The sequence below is a fragment of the Elephas maximus genome, chromosome 9, assembly GCF_024166365.1.
Source record: "Elephas maximus indicus isolate mEleMax1 chromosome 9, mEleMax1 primary haplotype, whole genome shotgun sequence".
In the NCBI taxonomy this organism is placed as follows: domain Eukaryota; kingdom Metazoa; phylum Chordata; class Mammalia; order Proboscidea; family Elephantidae; genus Elephas; species Elephas maximus.
In genome coordinates this window covers 55,097,168-55,114,646 of record NC_064827.1, presented here as the reverse complement: position 1 = coordinate 55,114,646, position 17,479 = coordinate 55,097,168, and the positions used below count along the sequence as shown (strand labels likewise).

At 34.8% G+C, this 17,479-nt stretch overlaps 1 protein-coding gene across 3 annotated transcripts in view; it reads right to left on the bottom strand.

Moving 5' to 3' along the window:
* Window positions 1-2,754: 2,754 nt before the first annotated feature.
* The window catches only part of FSD1L (fibronectin type III and SPRY domain containing 1 like), an 83,249-nt gene continuing 68,524 nt past the window's right edge, over window positions 2,755-17,479 (bottom strand). For all 3 annotated transcript variants that reach the window (XM_049895779.1, XM_049895778.1, XM_049895780.1), the window contains 4 exons: window positions 16,132-16,232; window positions 15,194-15,445; window positions 11,965-12,053; window positions 2,755-9,725 (listed from right to left, as the gene is read on the bottom strand). In XM_049895779.1, coding sequence (XP_049751736.1) covers window positions 9,603-9,725; window positions 11,965-12,053; window positions 15,194-15,445; window positions 16,132-16,232 — 565 coding nt within the window. In that variant the 3' untranslated portion in view covers window positions 2,755-9,602. The remainder of the gene's footprint in view (window positions 9,726-11,964; window positions 12,054-15,193; window positions 15,446-16,131; window positions 16,233-17,479) is intronic.

The window sequence follows — 17,479 nt, the reverse complement described above, 5'->3', positions numbered from 1 at the left end:
TCAGTGATGCGTACTGCAGTACTTATGGTTGAAATGAAAAAAAAATTATTGTTGTGTGCCATCAAGTTGATGTCAAAAACATGAGAAAATGTTAACAATTGATAAATCTAGCCGATAAGCGTATGGGTATGTTATTAATAGCCTGTTTTTCTGTATGTCTGAAAATTGTCATGATAAAAAGTAATGAGAAAATGAACAAATATTAGGTTCTCAGAAGTAAATACTTTTCAAACGCATATATCTAAAACACACACAGTTAAAGCAGAGGATACATGGGCCAATCTTTTTATTTCAGGCAAGGTTTTTTTAAAGTACAGGTCAACTGGAGTTCTCACTGTTTTATTACATAAATCACAATGCATCATCTATTTAAAAAAATGATAAATGGAGAAAATATTTTTAAGGATTTCATTTTACTTGGATCCACAACCAACACCCATGGAAGCAACAGTCAAGAAATCAAAAAACATTGCATTAGGCAATCTGCTGCAAAAGACCTCTTTAAAGCGTGGAAAAGTGAAGATGTCACCTTGAAGACTAAGGTGCACTTGACCCAAGCCATGGAGTTTTCAATCGCCTCATATGCACACGAAAGCTGACAATGAATAAGGAAGACCGAAGAACTGACGACTTTGTGGTGTTAGAGAATATTGAATATACCACGGACTGCCAAAAGAACAAATCTGTCTTGGAAGAAGTACAACCAGAATGTTGCTTAGAGGAGTGGTGAGGCTACATCTCACAGACTTTGGATATGTTATCAGGAGGGATCAGCCCCTGGAGAAGGACAGCATGCTTGATAAAGTAGAGGGTCAGCTAAAAATAGGAAGACCCTCAACGAGATGGACCGATCCAGTGGCTGCAACAATGGGCTCAAGCGTAACAACGAATGCGAGGATGGCACAGGACTGGGAAGTATTTCATTCTGTTGTACACAGGGTCACTATGAGTCAGAACCGGCCCGACGGCACCTAACAACATAATTCCTAGTTTCTGTTGCTTTAAGGTGGATCAGGAACTTAAAGATACAAATGAAAGAACCTGAATTCAGAGTCCCAGAATTTTATTTTTTGCAAGCACCCCCAATGATTTACAGCTATCTTAGCCACAATTTGTCAGCAACTTTTTTTAGCTGTTCATCTCTGAAGTTTTCCCCACTTTCCTATTTCATTGGTTTAAAAATATTTAACTTACAAAAGTACAATGACTGTCACTGGCATAAACAGGTTTGAGCACAAACACTGACTCCAGATAAACATAAAAGCCAACTGGTGAAAGCAGTACTTCTGCACAATACCACAAGGTAGCCCAGCGCTGAGTCTTCAGCACGTTGTAAGCATCAGTCAGTGTGCTTTAATCTGGCTAGTCAAAGCCAGAGAAGAATGGGGATGAGAACAGGGGCTCCTGTTGCCCAAGTCTAAGTGTACGTCCACACCCACAGTATTATACTATACATATTAAGATGACTTGCTTTTTCCATTTTGTATCACGAACACTGTTCCATTTAATAGCTCTTCCTTTAACAGCTATGTAGTGTTACATGGAAGCACCATAAACTCATCATTCCCTGCTAACACTGTTCAAAAAGGGCATAACCTACTAGTACAGCAATTTCTTTTGGGACCCTGGTGGCACACTGTTTAAGAGCTCAAGCTGCTAACCAAAAGGTCAGCAGTTCAAATCCACCAGCCACTCCTTTGAAATCTATGGGGCAGTTCTCTGTCCTACAGGGTTGCTACGAGTTGGAATCAACTCGAGGCAACAGGTTTGATTTTGGTTTTCTGGTCCATGCAGTGTAATGGTAAAATTGGGGTAAGGAAAAAATTTACAGAAGAGTAGCAGAATGCACACAATCTCCTGAATTTTAGTCCCAGAGAGATTACAGCCAGGAACAGCAAGACTAGTACACCAAGGGCTCTGAGAAACCCAACTCCTATAATGATCTATTTATTTAAAACATTTATAAGTGGAAGACAGAACATATCTAGACAATACGTAACAATGGTAGCTTCTTGGCACAGCAAATTAGAAGAGAGAAGCCTTTACAAATCTGGCAGCCCATTCTTTTACTGAGTTAAGCCTGCTGTCAGTTCTTTGCCTAGAAACTATAAAAGGGGGGAAGAATTGACTCCAGGGTTATCCAGATTTTCTCAATGAAAAATTAGGTTGCTTGTATTTGCTATCATAAACAATGCTGTAGTAAGTATTGGCTTATTTCTAAGTATACATGTAAGAGAAGTACTTAGAAATGGAGATTATGTGTATTTAAAATCTTGACAGTGTTAAATTGTTCTCCAGAAATGTTGCACCCATTCACACTCCATTTCCTGTATGTGGATCCTGGTTTCTCAACATCTTTGTCACACTTGTCTCCTTATAGCTCAAGACTATCCAATCTCCATTCTTCTTTTGGTGAAAATGATCTTAGTTGCAAGAGCTCCAGTCTCATCTAGTCATTGACCGATAATTCTTTTTTCTCTTACACGGGTCTCAAGTTAGAGTACAAATTTAATTTAAAAGGGCTTGGGTCCCAATTCTGACTTTTAGCTGCCATCTACCAAAATGTAAGCCAAGGTATGACAAGCTCCAAAAACAGAAATTAAGTTCCTAATTTATATTATAGTTATTACAACATGTTTCCATCTATAGTTGCACTATCCAAAACAGTAGTTATTAGCAACATGTGGCTCTTTAAATTAATTAAAATTAAAAATTTATTTTCTTAGTCACACTAGCCATATTTAAAGTGTTCAATAGCTGTCCGTGGCTAATGGCTACTGTATTGGACATTGCAAATATAGAACCTTCTATCACTGCATTAAATTCTGTTGAAAAGCAGTATTTTAAAGCATAAGCTTTTTGGGCAAAGGAACTATGACTTCTTAATCTTCTCTTCCCCAACAGCACACTGTAGATATTCAATAAAAGAGCTGACAAATGCAAATACTAATGCAAAAGAAAGCAGGAAAAAAGTTTATTTTTTAGATGACACATTCCAGGTGCTTTTGTACAATTTAACTCAGCTGTATCTATACAGAGCATACAGTCATTTCAGCATACAAGTTATTCCACTTTGAATACCTCTATTTTAAGGTTAAAAAACCATTTTAAAGGCTTTGTCTTATTTCTAAGGAAAATGAGTCAATATGCTTATTATAACTATTTTTTTTTTGCAGTGCTGAGTACATCGTAAGTAGTTTATAAATTTTCTTCGTCAATAAATTAAAGGTAAAACCTGAGGAATTAAAAATTTTATTATCAGAACTGCATAGCAAAGCCATGTCCAAAAAATGAACCCCAAACCAATCCTGTTGCCATTCAGTTGATTCTGATTTCATAGTGGCTCTACAGGACAGAGCAGAACTGTCCCATAGGGTTTTCCAAGGAGCGCCTGGTGGATTCGAACTGCTAGACCTTTTGGTCAGCAGCCATGGCTCTTAACCATTATGCCACCAGGGTTTCTGTCCAAATAACAGACATACAAAATAATATGTAGATTAAGACAACCTGTAAAACGTTTATAAATCCAATTTTAAAGCAAAACAAGTATGTTAGGAGAGATACTAAATGATACCCAGGCTAACTAACAAGGTTTCATCTTATTTTGAAAAATGACAATGCAACGAAGTTGTCCAATGTTCAGTCGGCATACCTTAGCATCACTTATCCAATGACAACAAACTGCTGAGCCATTTGGTTGTTTGGAATTATTTAGGCCAAAGTCAGTCCTTGTATGCGGCACTGGGCAGTCCTAAATTCAAAGTGCAAACGCCTGGATGGAGACGTAGCTTAATTTAGTTGTTTATTTATGCTACTTTCCCACACTAACACACAATGCTATGGGAGTAATTTTATAGCTCTAACAACTCCTGTTACAGGGTAACGGGCTTGCTGAGAGAATACAAAAAGGCCACAGATCATGCACAAGCTAAATGAATGTTAGAGGACATTTTAATTGGCAATTTTCAATTCTGTTTATTTAAGCCTTTCATAATTTTTTTTCTTTTTAATCTTGTTTGAAATCACTGGTGATAACCACTTTTAAGTACATGCTTTATCAAAGTAAATGGCATGGAGAAGCACCCAAACACTTAAACTCCATTAGCTAAAAATAATACCTTACATGTACATAGCATTTTAGAGTTTTTGAAGCAATTCCGCACACTCCATTCTATTCTATTCCTCACAACAGCCCTGTGAGGTAGGCTAAACGAATTATAATTATCTTATAGGTAAGGCAGTGGAGGTAAAGAAAAAAAATGACTTATACAGAAGTCATAAATATAGTACATGGTAGAGCTAAGGTGATTAATTTTAAGTACTTTAAAAGAGATGAAGCAAAAATCTTTTTTATATCAAATCCAGAGATTTTAAAGACTAGTGGTTTTAATATAAATTGTTTCAAAAATTTAGCTCCTATATATCTTATTACATGAACTCATTATAAATTTGATTTTAAAGGTAAATTAGACTCATTGCTTTGGTACCTCAGAGATACTGGAAATGTGAAAAAAAAAATGCATTCTTTAAACCTTTGCTCTCTGAAAAGTTCTAATACTAATAAAGATGCCTTTACCAATCGCTTACAATTTGACTTATTTTAAAATTGGTGTAAACTTAATAAGCTCCAAGCCAAAACAAACACATTCACCTACCTTCTGCCTACATACTGAGAAATGCTCTACATGTCCATTCCCAAGGACCCACTTACATTGAACAGGTGCCATTAAGAAAACGTATCAGTTTAAACTAACTTAGCTTAAATCATTTTAATCAAAAGTTAGTATCTCATATTGATTCAGAAATAACAAATACTGCTTCAGTTTAATAATTGGGTAGTCTGGGGAGAAAAGTACTATGGCAATTTCTGGTATTTATTTATAAATCAGTATTAACTTGTACCTGGTATGCTCAACAGTCTCTTTTGGATGAAAAACAATATACACCAACTGTTACCCATTTAAACTCTAACTTACTCAAAATTCTTAGAGTATTTAGGTTAATCAAATATTCCAGGTAACGAAGTTATCATATGTGACATGTCAAGATCATAAATATTTTTAGAATGTGAATACTGTAAGATACACACAAAAGTAAAACTATTCTGAATATGAGGTAATCTTTCTGTGATAATTAAGAAAACATTCATGATTTCTTACAATGTTTCAGTGCCCATATTATGAAATGTCAATTTTGGTTAAACATAGCTGGAATAACTTATTGTTACCTGGATGCTTAGTAAACTTAGGTTGGCCATATACTTTCCTAAAAGAATACATCCACTATAAAAATAAAATCAAGGAAGAAACTTTTTCAAACCCAATTTTAGGTGACTGTATAAAGTGAACTACATTACATTCGGTTAGAATTTTTTTTTTTACAAACTATAACAAATTTACTTTTTTCATTTTCTGACTTACTAGCAAAACATCATTTTTAAGATGCAAACTTTGTTATACCACTCAACAGCAGCAAAACTATCCACACAATAAGTCAAACTTCACTAGTTTGGGAAATCTGAATACAAAGTACCATATTTTTACACAGATGATGCAAGTGTCATAAGCATGCTATGTGTGTGCACATCATTTACATGGGCGTGTTATTTGCAAAGATATGGTAATCAAATTTTGACTGCCACATCACTGACACTCAGATATTTGTTGTATGAATTACCCATGAATGAACACTGCTCTAACATTTTTTTCTTCAGAACTATTAAATATACTTGATGATCTTAAAACACAGTCCCTAATTTTTTTAAGTATAGCATCGCACATTTTAGAGTAATAAGTCTATACTCTCCTCTTCTAAAATCATTACTCTTTGAAATAAACATTTCCCATATATATCCTTTTCCAAAGTTTTCTCCCAATTGTGCCAAAAGAAACAATTAAAAATATATAAATAACTATAATTTTATGGGAAAAGTATATAGGGAAAAACTAATTATGCTAGGTAAGTCATGAAATAGAACATCAGCCGAATTAAAACATTTCATTACAAATATTTACTTTTATTATTTATACCACCAAGGATCAGCCTAAAAAAAAACAAATTATACATGATACCATTCATGCATTAATTTTATAAATAAGTAAATATAAGCAAACCAATATGTCTCTTTAGATGAAAACATGGGGAGAAATTACTGTTGGCAGAATAGAGTAAGCAGGGCAAGTCCCCACCATACAGCAGTTCATGTTTGTCAAAATGGTACAGATGCCATCAATTAAAACAATGTTCAGATAGATATGCCCCTAATACTCTGACTTTATTAACCTAACTCCTGGAGCATATGAAGAATCACTGTATGTTAACCCACCATATGCATTCAGTTATGAAATGCCTGGTGTACATGTGTACCAAGTTAAAGATATGGTGAGTCCAAAAAGTCCAAATGAATTATAAAAAATTCTTTTTCTAAAGTGCTTAAGGCAGCTCCTTCATTTCCTTATGCAGTTTACTAAAACTGGTTTGGGATGCAACTGTTAGAAGAAAAATGCAATACTAAATGCATGTTTTAATCAAACATGTCTTACACCTGTCATACACCCATTACAGTCAACCTCTCATGCATTTCCTTTATAGAAAGCAATCATGTTTGATCTGTCAAAACAAAGAGTAAATAAAGCAATAAAAAATACCTTAAAGGGTTAACTTTTTACAAAGTATTAAATTCAGCAAAAGGGCCCAAAACTTTTAAATTTAATTCAAATGTTAATGAAAATGTTATGTATTATGGTCAGGTTAATAGCAACCTTATTTGGAGACTATTTAAATAGGCACTACAATTGATTATTTTCCAGTTTAAAAATGAGGGTGGCAAACTTTTGCTAGTTTAACTTAAAAGCAAATAAACTTAAAACAAAACAAAAAAACCTCATACATTCTGTTCTTTAGAGACCTTTAAGGAGAAGCATCAAACAAAGGAGAAGCAGAGGAAGAGAAAAGCCTCAGATTCTTATTTTGAAGTAATAATATTATAATTTAATACCAAGGATCACATGCGATGAGAACGTGGAGTCTGGATTTACTAAATTTGTATTTATTACTACAAAACCTCTGAGAAACGAAACCTCCCTAGTGAGATTAATGTATTTTCCAAACGAATATTATACATACCCGTTGCTGTCGAGTTAATTCCGACTCATAGTGGACCCTACATTATGAATATTAGAAAAGCCCATGTGCAAGGTCTCAAACGATGGTATGAGCACAGGGAGAATCACATGCACTCCTCCAGCCCCTGATTAATATCTCCCCCAACCCCCTGCAATAGAAGGCCCTCACCAGTATAATACAGTGCTTTCTGGCTTAAGTATCAGTTGACACTGCATGGGGCATTGAGCAAGAGCATGCCTAGAGGAAGAAGGCACTGAATTAATCAGAAGATACATTTATAATATATAAGACATAATCATAAAAACTGTATACAAGAGCTTCTGGCTTTTTCTGTCATGTTTGCTAAAGTGAACTCTGTAGCTGTTCACATAAAGCAGCTCGACCACTACATTACCGTTTCAGGTTGAATTCTATTGAAAAGGGATTATAAATTCCTGCTTCTTTAAGTCCTGGAATAATCCCACTATAGGGAACAGAACATAAAAAAATTTCTTTCAAGGTTCTCTGAGGAATAAAAACTGAAATTATATTTGCGAATGAAAAGAATACCTATGGGCATATTTTAATTCTCTAAACTTCCTTACAGTCTTTAAAGTTACCAACATATCATCAGAAAACAGTGAAGATAAAAATTTCCTCTGGAAAAATTATACTCCAGTTCAAATGAAATTTCTCATTTAGATTTGTTTTACCAATAGAACACAACAGCCCATCAGTAAGCAGTAAACCTGAAGAGAGAAGAAGCTATCACTATTCCCCACATGTCTGTCTGTGAAAGCAACTCAAATGCAGGCAGCAACAGTCACTTACTGGAGAAGGCTGTCATAGCACAAGACATTTGAAATGAGAATCAAAGAAAGTCAAGGAGGAAAATTAAGTCTAAAAAATTAAGGAAAATAAAAATTCAGATATCTTAAAAATGCTCAAGGAATTCTTAAATACTGTAATCACAACTTTCTGTTTGGTTTAAAGGACTTGGGCTACAAGTTTTAATTCACTTTTTAAGAATAGATACGTTCTGGTCAATAACTACAGGTTTTACTCCTAGTTATTTTACACATTTTCCCCTAGTTTATGAAAGATTATTCTGTGTTGATTGCTGGAAGAATCATACCCCTTTTCATAGCAAAAGAAGTGAGAGGAAAATAACCTCTGGATGGTCATGTTTGAAAACTTCATGTACTTTTTTTTTTTTCAAAACAATTTCATATCTTAAAAAAGCAGATACAAATTACTTCAGTACAGAATACTTTTAAGCATCTCCCTTTATAACCTGCCCTTCTAAGAAAAAAAGTGAACAGGGTAGGTTTTTCTACCCTCAATATAACTTTAATAAAATTTTACTCCTACTAAAAATGTTAAAAATCAGTATAACTATTAACAGTTCTTACCAAATTCAACTGGGAATTTTATCAAAGATGACTACTCAAAGTGGGATTAAACTTGGCAACAAAGTCAGAAAATTGAAAGCTTAAAAAAAAATCTTACCCATCATCCAAAGTGACTGAATGAAAAGAAGTCTAATTAAGCAGGGTAGCATATAAAGAATATCCCCTTGTCACCCTTTTAGTGCAACAGGTGCAGAACTGAAATTTGGGTGATCCTGGTAACACAGTGGTTAAGTACTCAGCTGCTAACCGAAAGGTTGGTGGTTTAAACCCACCAGCTGCTCCACAGAAGAAAGATGTGGCAGTCTGCTTCTCTTAAGATTACAGACTTGGAAACCCTGCAGGGCAGTTTGACTCTGTCCTGTAGGGTTGCATGAGTCAGAATCAACTCAACAGCAATGGGTTTACGCTATTACATCTAAAAACGCTCCCTATGTACTCTCTATTTTGATTTATAACCATAAGGGAAATATTACACAATTTTGGAAAAGAGAAAGTTATATACAATGTAGTCAACAAACAAAAGAGATAATCTGGCAAAACTCAACAAATTTATAAAAGGGGAAAAATAAACCATTATAAGAAAACCTTTCTAGCATCCCCAATCAATGATCTCAATTTCTAAAAGAACAGTATATTTTAAAGCTTCAATGTAAGAACTGAATAATAGGTAATTATTAGATTTAAAAAAAAAAAAGAAAAAGCACAGAGAAAAAAGGCAAGGTTTAAAAGCTTTCCACCCCAGGTTCTACAGTTGCCATCTGTAATTAGACATATTAGAAGAGCCCCCCCCCAAAAAAAAATCCAAGAAACACAAAAATAAGTTTCTATGTAAAAATTTAAACACTGCCTTTTTTCCCATTTATTCTTCAACATGTCAGTTTCTTGCTCGATATCTGCTTGTTTCTACGAAATTGCACGGTAAGTTTCTGCAAATGCTTCATACTAGACGCATAATGCTAATAGATTCCAGGCCTTAAAGCAGAAGGTAGCAAACCTGATTTGCACCACTCAGAAATTTCTGTGATTTGTAACTACACAGAAGAAGTCTCCCAATCAAAATGGGGGTAAATATTTTCTGAGTAGGCATTACTGAGTAACATTGTTCAGGCTGCTAGATGAACCAGTCATTCCATTTTCACTTTTCTGAAGTGTTCTAATAGCACTTGGAACCTGCATCCCAGTATTCAAAGAAAGTCCACCACACCAAACCTAAGAAAAGACAAAAACAAAGCTTCAGTCAGATTTCAAATCAAATTAGAACTTCAAGGATCCTTTAAATTTCCATTTAAAAGGCAAAATGTCACACTTATGAACATTAATAAGTTCCAAACTGATAACTTTCATATTTGAGCTGAGGGGAAGTGGAAAGGCTAACCCAGATTCTTGGAGAACCACAGAGGCCAGAGAAGTCTGTGGGAGCATTGCTCACTGGTGCTACACAAAAAAGAGGAAACTCAAAGCTGCAGAAATTTAGAGAATCCAATCTAGTCAAAAGATATCGGCTTATCATTACTGATCCCAATCTTCACAACCAAGAGAACAACTCAAAGAATCAACTTCTTTATCTCAATTACTGCTTCAGGTTTGATAAACAGGTAGCCTTTGAGGTTACATGAATCAAAGACCCCTCTGTAGACAGACATATTGCTGTTTCCTCCCTAACTTGATAACAATAAAAATTCTTTTATAATTCTTTAAGAAAGACTTCCAAGAAAAATGCAAATGGATATACTGATGAACTTGCCATGTTCTATTAATTATTATAAATGTGGATAAGTTTAAAAATAATAATACTGCTTTGCTTATAAATTTGGAACAGAGTCAAAAGCATTAGAATATGAAAAGGTAACACCAGCTGCCATGTACGTAGCAGGCACAACTTAAAGCAAGGGAGATTCTAGAAATGCTTTAGTATTCCCATCTTCAATTATACCCTTCAAGTGTTCAATATTTACTAAACAAGTAGAATACTGTAACAAAAATCTACAGACCTGTGGAATTTATAACTATATAATTAACATTCTAAATTATCAAAACAGGCTCAGTAACAACTTCTAAAATACATAAGCAATCCTCTGATTTTAAAACTACATTACTTTTTTTTTTGGAAATTAAGTGATTCAGAAAAGATTTACTCAAAATATCTAGCACAACAGTACAAAGGCAAATCAACAGAAAACAGTTTTTTCAATAAACGGTACTGGAAAAAATGGACATCCATATGCAAGAAAAATGAACTTCAAACCATACCTCATGTCATATACAAAAATTATCTCAAAAGGAATCACAGACCTAAATGTAAAACCTAAACTGGAAAACTTCTAGAAGAAAACATAGGAGAAAATCTCTGTGCTCTCAAGTTAGGAAAAGCATGATCCATGAGAGAGAGAAAAAAAAATTGATAAACTGGACTTTATCCAAATGAAAAAGTTTATCTCTCTGAAAGGCTATTCAGAAATGAAAAAGCAAGCCACAGACTAGGAGAAAATATTTGCAAAACAAGTATCTGATAAAGGACTCATAACTAAAATATACAAACCAACTTAAAATTCAATGACAAGAAAATACCGAGTAAAAAATAGGCAAAAAGATTTTAACAGTTTACAAAAAAAATCATACAATGGCAATAAGCTCACGAAAAAATGCTCAACATCATTAGTCATTAGAAAAATAAAAATGAAAACCACAACAAAATACTACCACACACAGCAACAAAATCTGATAATACCAAGTAATGGCAAGGATATGGTAAATTCTCATCAACTGCTGAGAGAAATGCAAAATCATACAGTCACTTCGGAAAACAGGTGGACAGTTTCTTATACACATTCACTTCACTACATGACCCAGCCAGCAATCCCACTCCTAGGCAGTTACCCAAGAGAAATGAAAACTTACGGCCAAACAAAAATCTGTATGTGAATGTTTACAGCAGCTTTATTAATAATCACCCAGAAACAGAAACAACCCAAATGTCCTTCAACTGGCGAGTGGGTGAGTACATACATATATGGAACACTGCTGCTGTGCACCACTGAGTCAATTCTGACTTATAGCAACCAGTATGGCAGAGTATAACTGCCCCATGCTTCCTTAGGCTGCAGTGTTCACAGGAGCAGATTTTCTCTCACAGAGCAGCTTGCCGATTCAAATCATTGACCTTTTGGTTAGCAGCTCAGTATGGAACACTACTCAGAAAGAAAAAGGAAGATACACACATGATATGGATGAATTTCAAACACATCATACTACAGAATATAATTTTTATGTATTAACATTTACTTCAACAAAATATACAGTCTATACACAGATTTGGGTTAAGATGGATTAGGGTAAAGGAGAGGTATATTTGTGGAGAAAAATAAGAGCCTCTATGTTCCTAAATATACAGTACAGATTATTCTCATTGAAGTTGTCAAACCAAACTAAATGTAAAGTAAGTACTAACCATAAAACCAGGAAGCACAGGCTGAGTAAATTTTGTCTTAAAGGAATACAACAATTGTTTTGAGTTTGCATCATAGAAAGAGAGTTGACCTAAAAAGAAGAAAAAAAAAGCCTAATTTATTATACAAAAAAAAATGACATTTAATGAAGATTAAGATATAATTCATGCAGAAAAGTAATAACTAATGCACATTTTGTCATTAATTTTTTGTTAAAAATTATAAGGACTGGACTTAATAATTCTCACTTGGAAATCAGTAATAAGCATGCTATGAGAAAAGGCTCAAATCCAATTCCATCTACCTGGTTTTTAAGACCCTCCATAATCTGGCATTATTCTACTTATTCAAGTATAAACTATTCTTTATCATTATTTAACAAATGGTTTCATTAGCTCAGTAAAAACCAAGACTATTCCTTTCTCCTTATTTTTACTATAACCACCCTCTTTACCCAAATCCTACCACCATTTAAAGTTTACTCTATTAAACCTTGCCTTCTAACCACTTGAGACCATATCCACTACTCCAGCCATTGAAATCATATTATAGCCATCACTGCTTAAGCCTTGTTAGTTTTTAAAATCCTCTGACAGTCTCTTTCAAAAGGATCATGCCACTAAAATAACTCTTTGATCTTCTAATTTTTCAACCTAAAAGCCTCCCTATACCTGCTCCCCCTTCTTAGAAGTCTTCAACCATGGCTATCCTCTTGGTTTGTACCCTAACCTTGAGGATATCTTCAGCCTATTCCTGTTTCTCCTATGCAAAATGTAGATGCTTTGTCCAGGCCCTCTTCTCTACGATGTTCCCTTATTAAATCAACTGCCACCAGATAAGCAGGAAGAGGAAAACTATTACTTATTATGCTTACTAATAAAGCACTGGGTGCTTCATATACATTACCTCAAAATAATAAGCAACTACATGTGGTCACGAAGCTAGTAAACAGCAGAGCAGGAATGCTTAATTATATTATTCTGTGCAATCCAGTAGCCACTCTGTGAGACTGTCTCAAATATTTAGCTTCAGCTCTACTTCCTTCTGAGTTCTAGACCTGAATTTCTAAATGCTTGACACACATGCCACACGGCTGTTGGACTGGCATCTCACTCTTCCCCAGGACTCTATATTCTCCAACCTGTCGATGACATCACCATCCTCTTGATCACACTGGCTGGAACCTTAGAGTTACCTTCGATTCTTCTTTGTCTCTTCTCCCAACCCATATTTAGTCACACAGTCCTATGAATTCTACTTTTATAGCACCAAATCCATTCTTCCTCTTGATTCCCACCGCTCAGGAGCTTTTACCACTCAACACTTACTGAGGGCTTACTATGTAACAAAAACTTGCCAGGCAGTGAGGATACAATAGCCTCCAATCTCTTCCACCTATAACCATTTACTTTCTGACTAATGTTTGTAAAATTAGATTCTCATCACATGTATAGTTTTCTAAAACCATCAGAAGCTCCCTCCCCACGACTAAGGAAAAAAGACCAGTCCATTATACTTGTTCAAGGCCCTCAGAATCTGATGCCAGATCCTTTTTACATAACTTCCTTCCCCTTCTTGTAACCTATGCTCTAGGTTAACTTCTCATGAACCTTTGAGGAATCACAAAGTATGCATGGGAAAGGAGAGAGAAGAAAGAAGATAAACAACTGGTGTCTTGATAATCAAAAAAGAAAAAAAAAGTACACTAATACATTTGCCATCTATCATGAGGAAAATTGTTTTTTAACTGATTCAAGGTAAATACATACAAAAGAATGCAGCAAAACTGACATGTCATCACCAAAAATAGATCAAACCAAAATTAAGTTTTCTTTTTCATTTGAGTAGGTAGGTTGGTAGTTCATGGAATTATCTGGCCATAATGTTATTTAAAAGGTAAATTTTGGTTCAGAAAATGGATTTGGATGTGGTTATAAGACAGTAACCTAGGTCACTGTTATTTTTACTATTTATTATTAGCCTTAAGAGTTAATGTGGTGAGAAGCATTTAGGGAACTACGTTCATTCTTTAGCGCAATACTATATCATCTTTAAAAACTGATGCATTAGAGAAAATATTTATCAAATAAGATTCAAAGAGCTCAAAGCTTAAAGAAATTCTGCAAAAGATAAATATCAACTTAATTTTTAGATAATTTTAAAACGAGGGGAAGCTTAGCTAAATTCACTAAAATGAAACTTATGAAAGACAAATGTAGTATTTCTTGAGTTTAAAAACAGCACAAATAACCCAACAATGCCTACTATAAGAGTAAAAAGAATTTGACAGAAGTCCACGAAAAAAAAGATCTGGTGGGTCAGGTAGCTACAAGCTCAAAATAGGTCCACAGTGCTATCAAATCATATTACTAAAAATAGCATTGCCAAATCACTATAGTCCTCTGCTGGGCAGAGGTTTTGTGCTCTACTCTAATAAGAATCAATCTTTAAGAAATAAACTGACGAAACAGTATACAACCATATGAGATTATAAGGGTTTGGAAAATCAAACTGTAAGAGAAACAACTTACGGAACAGAAAAAGCAATGTCAATAGTTTTTAAATAAATAAGGATATCCATGTGAATTTGGGTTGGGGAGCATAGGATCAGGAAGTGTAATTCTACGTTTCTTCAAGTGACAAAATTGAAGAGCAACAGGACCATAAGTTACAGGCAGACAAATTGAGTCAATTTAAGAAAAATCTTCTAATCAAAACCTGTCTAACAATGAAACAGGCTCCCTTCTAACACAAACTTCACATACAAGGAAAAAAAAAAATTCTTCAAGCAGGAGTGGTGACTACCTGCAGAGACAGCGAACTAAGGAATATAAACTGTGTGGCAGATGGACTAGGTAATTTCTAAGGTCTACTCCAACTTGAAAAATCTGATTAAACTACTTTTTACACATGATAAAACAAGGTAAGGAAGGGATTAAAATGGGCAAAAGAAAACAGTGCTAAAAATGAAAATTAGCCTTTCAGATTTACTTATTTTCTATCAGATTTACTTAGTGCTATAGATGATTCCTTTTGTAGAGCTCTAAGCCACCATCTCACACTCTTCCAGTCAATCCTACTGAAATTATGTTTGTGATCAAATCCTAGTTGGTCAAAACACTCTTACTACAGTACTAATGGAATCTCTGCATAACGGTTACCAATGAAAAGTGCTGAAACACAGGCAACTACGATTAAACATTTCTCTTAAGAGAAAATAAGTAAACTTACCTCCATCAAAATCACAAAATACGCCTATTTTCTCAGGAACAGTAACATCCAAGGCTTTGACTTTATTATTATGCTTTGCTGCAAATGTGTTTTGTAGCCAGTTATTGACATGGATACACCAACTAGTGTTTGTCTTTCCCAATTGGTCAAATTTCCCCAAAGTTTTGTATGCTACTCCCACACTGTAGGATTTACAGTCCTTCTGGGCCTTGACCTCCCAATAATGTTGTCCGTTTTCAATAGCAGTGTCTCCTACAAAAGACCAGAAAGGTAGATTTGACTATCTTTTCCAAAAAGCCAAACCAATTGCCATCAATTCAATTCCAACTCATAGTGACCCAATACGACACAGCAGAACTGCCCCCCATAGGGTTTCCAAGGCTGTAATCTTTATGGCAGTAGACTGCCACATCTTTCTCCCATGGAGTGGCTGGCAGGTTCAAACTGCTGACCTTTCAGTTAGCAGCCAAGTGCTTAACCACTGTGCTACCAGGGCTCCTTAAAACTCCTTACTAGTCACACAGATTTTTATCTATCACTTGTCCCACAAAACAGCATAAAAAGGTTGATTCAAGCACTCTTTCTGTAAGAATGAGCATATTAACACACAGAACTAAATGCAGAGTGCCTACTGTAACTTTAATATTTACTCCTTCTTCTGAATATAAAATGCTTCAGATTTTTTCTTCCTTACTATCCTCTCAAAGCTTACACATATATAGAGAGCACTGTGTAAAGCTACAAGATTTTTATAAGTAGCAATAATAAGACAACTTAAAACTCCCCAACGTTAAGTAGACTTCATCAGGGAAAAATGTCTGCAAAGATTCTTCCAATACACAGACAGGCCCTCCAGCTCTGGGTGAGTGGAAAGCCCAGCAGGGTGAGTGTGACATCTTTAGTCTGAGGTAATGAAGAACTATTACACTTTATCCTACCCAGCACTGTGTATGATTCCCCAGTAAAACGATCTCTGCTGCCTCTTACTGCTGGTGGTCTGGAGCCTACAGATGTCCGTTTGGGGGATGGCGTACCACTTCTATACAAACAGGAACAAAAAGAAAAACAAATATTCTGTGCTGTGTTTCAAATGCTAAAATTAAAAATTATGGTTTATAATATAATTATGTTTCAGAAATAGCATCATTTTATTTGATCTAAAGTATTATTAAAGACAGTTGTTGATTATAAACACTCAAAATTAAGAAACCATGAACACAAGGCAGGCTGAAAGCACCAATGTCATGCAGACTGAGCAAGGTTTATAGAAAGAACACAGAGTTAAAATAAAAAACAATGCCAAAATGAGACAAGATGTGGCTGAAGGAAAAAAAAAAAAAAAAGAACTCAAAAAAGATAAAATAAGTAAAGGCAAAAATGGGCTCCTTCTTATTATAACCACAGCTAAATAATCTTTTTGAAAATCAGTAGGCACTTTTGTTGTGGGTTTTTTCTTCTTGAAAAGAGAAATAGTAATTGTATAAATCCGTGCACAGGATAATGTCAAATATTATAAAGCATTTCTCCCACTATAATGGACAGGATTCAAGCTGACTCCCCTTATATCAAATTATATGACATGGTAAACTGAACAGTACTAGGCCTTTTACTAACTCTCAAAAACTCGAAATAGATCAAATCCCAAAGATGTTTATAAAGTAACATTTCAATTATACTGAATCATTCTATTTAAAAAATAAGAAAAAAAATTTAGTGACGATTATCATAAGATTACTACTTAGAGGGAATAGGATAAATCCCTATCTACATTGTCAACACTAATTAGAAATAAAAACACTTTTCCAGTAGAGCTGCGCTAGAATTTTTTTCCTTTGGAAAAGGTCAATTTAGTAAATTTAACAGCTATCAACTAATAAGAGAAATCCCTGACAAGGGGGAGGCTAATATATAGATATAATTGTAAAGCCATTTCACATGATTTCGTGTACTGCATTCTGCATTATTTTGATGTCTCATTCTCAAAAAGAAGATTCACTGGACAGTTTCAAAGAATTAAACAGTGAACTCAGGAACTTTCTATTTAGCCAGAATGACATTAAGTAGCTTAATTGTAAGTCTACAACCACAGCCTTCCTACAATTTAGTTTTTCCCACAGTTAAAAACATTAACTTTTAAAAATTTTCCAACATTAAAAATGCTAAGAGTAGCTCTATTTTCACACTCCTGTGGGGTCTGGCGGGGGGGGAGGGCAGTGTCTTGAAACTGGAGCTGTTCAAACCATGTTCCTGAACCCAGCGGAATCCACAGATGCCACAGAGACTGCA